This window comes from Tupaia chinensis, unplaced genomic scaffold, assembly GCF_000334495.1.
Source record: "Tupaia chinensis unplaced genomic scaffold, TupChi_1.0 Scaffold144806_1, whole genome shotgun sequence".
NCBI classification, from domain to species: domain Eukaryota; kingdom Metazoa; phylum Chordata; class Mammalia; order Scandentia; family Tupaiidae; genus Tupaia; species Tupaia belangeri.
Window position 1 is genome coordinate 1,522,623 of NW_006204667.1, and position 6,352 is coordinate 1,528,974.

The following is a 6,352-nucleotide window of genomic DNA, read 5'->3' on the forward strand; positions in this document are numbered from 1 at the left end:
AGTGGGGAGAGCCGAGTAGACGTAGCGGGAGGGGGAGAAGGTGGCCAGCGTGTCCACACTGACGGCAGGCTGAGTGAGATGAGGCCTGGCAAATGTCCATGGGGTCTTGCCACACTAGTCCCTGAGGAAAGGTTGTTTTCAGCTTCCCAGGAAAATCAAAAAGCGTACCCTTTTCAATTCGTCAGGGGGTACTCTCTTCACTTCCGATGTTAACAGCTAAGAGGGTAGTGGGGCCAGCAGATGGCATGGTGGCTAAGGCGCTGGATGCCCACATGGCTGACCACAGTTTGAGTTCTGAATGCAACAGCTCAAATCTCACCAGGCCTGTGTGTGCCCAAAGTCTAAGGAAGAGAATGAAGGAGAAGGAACTGTGGCGTGTCCACCACCCCCATCCCGGGGGTGATTTCTCACTTTCCTTTTCGCTCTCTCTCTCTGGCTCTCTCCAGTGAGTGCACACACACCTTATGGCAGAGCACGCGCACACACACACACACACACACAAAGGTTTAAAAATAGAAGCTAAGAGGGTAACGTTTGATCACTAGTATTTTATAAGAGGATAATGTTTGATGGTCAGAACTTTAAAAATGGATGCTCCTCTGGCTTTTGGGGTTAGTTTATCTGTGAGGGTATTTCCATGGAATGACAACCTCGGAGTCTGGCTAAGAGGTATCGTAAGTCAACAATGTGCAAGTAAGGATTCTCTAAACTAGATGCTAGAGATTTGCAGGAACGTATCCGTTTATCAGTGTAACGGTTCTGAGACAACGAGATTCTGATCCCTGAAACAAGGTTGGCCCGCATTCCAAGACAAGAGAACTGGTGTCTAACCCTCCCATGCCGGGCTCCCTCCTGGCCATCAGACTCTCAAGCAGGAATCCCTCATCTGGCCAGTCCATCCCCACGCCAGGCTGCCAACGGTGCCCACCCTCCCTCTCTGCAGCTCCAGACATCTGTCTCAGAAAGCCACACCTGCTCTTCGCTGTTGGGTCAGGAGCCTAGCTTCATACGGGTCATAAAATACCTCCCTTCTTCCATTAAATATTCTGGCTGTTCTAGGGCCAGCAGGTGGTATAGTGGTTGAGGCATTGAATTTACACATGCTCAACCACAGTTCGAGTCCTGAGCCTGGTGGCTTGAAAAATCACACCAGGGGTGTGTGTGTGTGTGTGTGTGTGTGTATGCCCAAATCCCAAGAGGAGAATGGAGAAGGGACTGCAGCATGGCACCCTGCAGGGTGATTTATCACTTCTCTCTCTCTCTCTCTCTGGTGAGCATGTACGCCATACAGCAAGGAAATAAATAATTAAAAAAAAAACTTCTTAAAAAGTTTCTGGCTATTCTAGTCGACAAAGATCACTCTGCTCTCTATAACGTGCAGGACTTTCAGTCAGATGTGTGAAATACCTGAGCGTAAGCAATACCTGGAAAAAGTACTTTTTTTTAAAAGATAAAACACCACCTATTCAATCTAGTCTAGATTGCGTTATGAATAACGGGTAAGTATAACCTTTTTTGTTTTTTTGAGAGATTTTTGCTATAGGGGGTGTGCATTCGCCAGAAAGACAGAGACAGAGAGACAGAAAGCGAGAAATCACCCCCTGAGGGGATGGCCACACCGCAATCCCTTCTCCTCCATTCTCCTCTTGGGATCTTGGGCATGCACGTGCATGCACCCGGCATGAGTTTAAACCACGGGGTCCGGGACTCGAACTGTGGTCAACTACGTGGGAGTCCAGCGACATAGCCATTATGCCAACTGCTGATCCCAAGGTAAGTATAACCTTTTAACAGCCCCTGTTACAATATGCCTATTTGTGTGTCATCCTTGCGCAGGGGCCATGCTAATCTCTGTATCGTTCCAATTTTAGTATATGTGCTGCCGAAGCGAGCACGATGCCTATTTGTTAAGCAGAAGGACCACATGTTAGAGAGAGGTGATTATTGCTCACTGAGGGTTTCCCAGGGAAAGCACGCTGAGGCCAAACCCACACACGAAGGCGGCTCCCCGATGGGGACGCAGGGAAGGGCCCTCGCAGAGCCAGGCTGTGTCAGCTCCCTCCCTTCTCTCGACTGAGGCTGAGTGAGTGTTCTAGCACATCTGTGCTACAGAGAACAGCCCCCTTGTCTGGCCGGTGATGAGGCTGTATTGTCAGAGAACGGTTTCAGCAAATCGTTTGTCTACCGTTATTTAGTGGCTATGCTACTTAGTGACTCTCGGAAACAAAGGCTGAAAATTTCCTGCCTGCAGAGACCACTGAAGGAGAACCGGGCAGCCGGGGGTCCCTCATCAGCCGACTAGGACAGGCAAGTCACAGACCTCCCAGGGCCTGATGTCCTCATCGGGCCGCTGGTGACAGCAGCCCTGCCTACGCTGTAAGGTTAAGGCAGTGAAATGAGATCATGTCTGAGAATGGGCGTGCGGAGATCTTTGTAAAGGAACACTTGGAGAGGGACCCTGAGGCATTTTAATTTCTTGGCACAGAGAAAGGCCTCAGGGTGAAATATTGATTACCATTATACTTAAATCAATGAATTGTATTTAAAATATACAACCTTTAAAAACATATACTTGATCATCAAAGATGCTGCGATCTAAACGGAAAGGAAGACACGCCTGCCCTGCCAGGTGCACACGGAGCTTGTAGGAAGAAGCATTTCATCAAAGGACTGGAGTTTTGAATGCGGACCCTGGCATCTTCAGGGAACCAGCAGAGATCAAAATACCACTGCCAAAAAATGCAAGACAGTAAGTATCTTCCCTCCCTATTACACTAATTTAAAATAGCCTGGTAAGAGAGAGAGAGAGAAAAATTACATTTCCTCCTGCAAGCCTGGCCCCAATTAAAATTCTAAATGTCTCTTCCACCAGGAGCACTGGCTTATTGGCAGATTATTAAGCCCTGGACCAATGTCACTCTGTTAGACCTGTATTAAAAACGTGGTTTATGTGGTGCAGGGTCAGATCAGTAAAGAGCTGTTAGCAGATGACAGGTTTGATTACCGCTGGCTGCAGGCAAGACGTATGGGTCCCTGAAGAACAGCAGCACCGGCTGGTGGGACAGTTTGCTGCAAAGGTCAAGAACAGGCATGTCAGTATCAGGGCACGACGGTAAACAGAAAACACTACAAACTAGCTTTGAGGGGATCAGACTGCGGCGCGGGATGTCTCCAGGTTGGTATCCGGCGGTGTGGGTGGATAATAGCACACGGAGTCGGAGGGACGGGCCAGCGCCAGGCTCGGTGTCTCCACGACTCTGTGCAATATGAAGCAGATACGCAACCTGTGCAATAAAGCCCCGCTGAAGGGCGCTTTCTTAGAACTCTGGTGATGCGAACACTGATAAAACAGCATCGCGTGGAGGAGACACTGACTACTCACATTGCTTCGTTGCATTACTGCATCATCTTGTTACTTCCGTGACAGTGGAGGGCTTTGATGCCTTTGCTCCTAACTGTAACGGCGTTCCTGTCATCCCCTACCCAATGTCTATCAGCTTAACACCGATTTCCTAACAGAGATTTCCATGCACATGGCATGGAACACTCACGTCCTGGGTAACTAGAGACTGAACAAGTTCACTCTCCTACCCTTGGTCGCAATAACGCCTGACGATCATTACTTCTTACCTCGATTCTTCAGATTCTGTCTCATCAAAAGATCTGAAAAGTTTGTAAAAGCAAAGAAAAAGACCATGTGAGCTGAGTCAATGCTTATGACAACAGAAGACAAAGCAGCTGGTACTCTTAGCACGTGGAATTGGAAGGCATTTCAAATAAACAACAACAAAAGAGTTGTGTGTTTTCATCGAGCGGTGGCGTGACAGGTGCCTCATCCTCAAGAACCTCGACACTGAAATAATTTTGGATTTCAATTTTCTTAAAGATCATTTAAAAAGCTTAAGGTCTGGGGGCCGGGAGGTAGCATAATGGTTAAGGTACTGGACTCCCATGTGGCTGACCGTGGTTCCAATCCTGGACCTGGAGGCTTAAAACTCAGGTCAGGCACGTGGGCACGTATGCCCAGCATCCTGAGAGGAGAACGGAGGAGAAGGGACTGTGGCATGATTTCTTACTTTCTCTTTCTCTGTCTCTGTGTCTCCATTGAGCGTACATGTAAAAATTTCTCTAAAAAAATCCTCAAGTTTTATTACTACTTTGAGGTTTGTATAATAGAGAAACGACTTCACTCACTGGCACTGCTAATATTGGTTCTCAAAAATAAACAAACATATGGAAAGCCTAACTTTCTACAAAGTGCACATGAGCTGGAACAGAACACCTCGGCAAGAGATGCCAGGTGGAATGGAGCACGCCGACAGTGTACGCACTTCCACCGTGGCCTGTGATTCTTGCTCTGGGGTGTGTAGTGTCCCCACAGAAGCAGTGGCAGTGAGGGGCTGGGACAGGCATTTGCAGCCTGTCATCTGGCAGACGCTGGGCTTTAACATGACTTTGGGTGCAACTACTTGGATCGTCTCATCGTCAGTCAGGCAGGATTGGAGGCAGTAAGAAAATGGATCCATCCTTCCACCGGCCAGATCTGCAGTATGAGGACTTGCTCTGGGCTGGATTTACACCAGGGATGTTGCTGACTGCCCTGGGAGGCCAGCTCGGCTCGAGTCTCGTGCCATAGAAGGTAAATGGCTTATGTCAGAGGGGACTCTTCAGGAGGGCTTTCTCCCAGCTGCTGGTTAAACGGGTCCCTGGTTCCTCGGTAGACAAGGACTCAGGTCTGCATCCGATGAGGAAGGGCAGTGAGAAAGCAGGCTGGTGTGGAAAGGTCTGAGTTCAGCCAGCTGGGAGACCAGAGATCCTGGGATTCCTGCATCTCTGTTTGTTCAGCTATCCACTGAGGGGGGTAGGATCAAACGCTCCCCAAGGTCATTGACAGCTTTAAATTTTATGCGTATGCATGGCCAGCAGATACGGGCGTGGCTAGGGAACCCTTGGGAACCAAAGTGGTCCCTACACATGTGTCTGGGCTCTTATCGTTCATGCGTTAAAAAGGTCAGCGCCTCAAATCTAAACACAGATTACTGGGCCTTGGTCATCTGGCTGCAGGACAGGTATGGGGACATCGGAGCGATTCCTTGACTGCAAGCAGTGAGGGAGTGAGAGCTGTCTCCAAACTGCAGCCAGGGTGGCCCTGGCACCACTTGGTAACATGAGAGGCCAATCGGTTACCGCAAGGTGACAGAAGGTACACACGCGACGCGCACACTTCAGTTCTTACCCGCAACTTTCTGCCTTTGGTAGAGAGGGCAAGTGTCGCACGTTGAGGAAATCAAGAAACAGTTTGGGAAGTTCTTCGTTTTCTAAAATGACAGCCTGTGAAAGCAAGAATGAGAATCAGAAACCGAAGGAAGTACGCTTGGCAATCAATCAACTGAACTATTTCGAAAAGTCATAACCGTCCATCAAAGTCCTCGCCAGTGATGGTGCTCACAGCCAGGATATGCGGTGGGTCCCCATTGGGCCCAGCCATCTCCGTCTGACCACATCCCAGGTAGTCTGCAAATGCTGCCCACATCCATTCCTGCGGAGCTCCCCTCTACTCTGACGCCCACCGGGGCCAAGACAGCAGAGAACCAGGGGATCCGGTCCCTGCCTTCACGGAGATTCTAATCCACTGCACATCTTTCAAACCCTGACCACAGCAGTAACTGATGAGACGGTGACAGTGTGACAGTGGTCTGACACATACACACAGCTTCACAGAACACGGGCACTGGTGAGGACACAGTATCAACGGTCCCTGCAACCGGGAGATCTAGTCGGACCCCTCGGCCATCGCCTGTTTTGGCACGAAGATCACCCAACTCTTATTGCCCTTTGAACAGCTGCTCGACTCGAAGGACCGGTAATGAGTGTACCACGATCAGCGTACAGTCTGAAAATAAAAAGGATCGTGTTCTTCCTCTGAAGGAGCTGCACGAAACAGCTGGCATAATGGCACATCCATGTCCGTCCTCAGAGAGCCAGATTATGCGGCTTCAAGGAGAAACTGGAAAGAGAACTACAGAGTGCTTTTTCATCTCGACGGATTTTCCAAAGAGTGCCAGAGTGTGGGACCGACTGCTCACTGGTCACCTCCTCCCCTCCATCCCAAGCAAGAAAAGCATCAAAGACTGCAAAATAATCTCTGGAACTAGTAGAATTATTCTCTCTCTCTCTTGTTTTTCTTAGAGAATTTCTGCTATAGGATGCGTGCGCTCACTGGAAAGACAGACAGAAAGTGAGAAATCACACCCTGGAGGGGTGGTCATGCAGCAATCCCTTCTCCTCCATTCTCCTCTTGAGATTTTGGGTACACACACACACACACAAAGACACACACGCGTGCCCCGCA

General features: G+C 49.3%; 1 protein-coding gene and 1 pseudogene across 1 annotated transcript in view; both read right to left on the reverse strand.

The window, feature by feature from the left end:
* The window catches only part of SNX24 (sorting nexin 24), a gene marked incomplete at its 5' end in the record, with an annotated part of 94,401 nt that overhangs the window by 14,065 nt on the left and 73,984 nt on the right, over window positions 1-6,352 (reverse strand). Inside the window, 3 exon segments of the mRNA XM_014583810.2 lie at window positions 3,005-3,069; window positions 3,631-3,663; window positions 5,237-5,331. Of these exon segments, the coding sequence (XP_014439296.1) occupies window positions 3,005-3,069; window positions 3,631-3,663; window positions 5,237-5,331 (193 nt within the window).
* Window positions 1,802-1,895, reverse strand: LOC114005890 (uncharacterized; annotated as a pseudogene).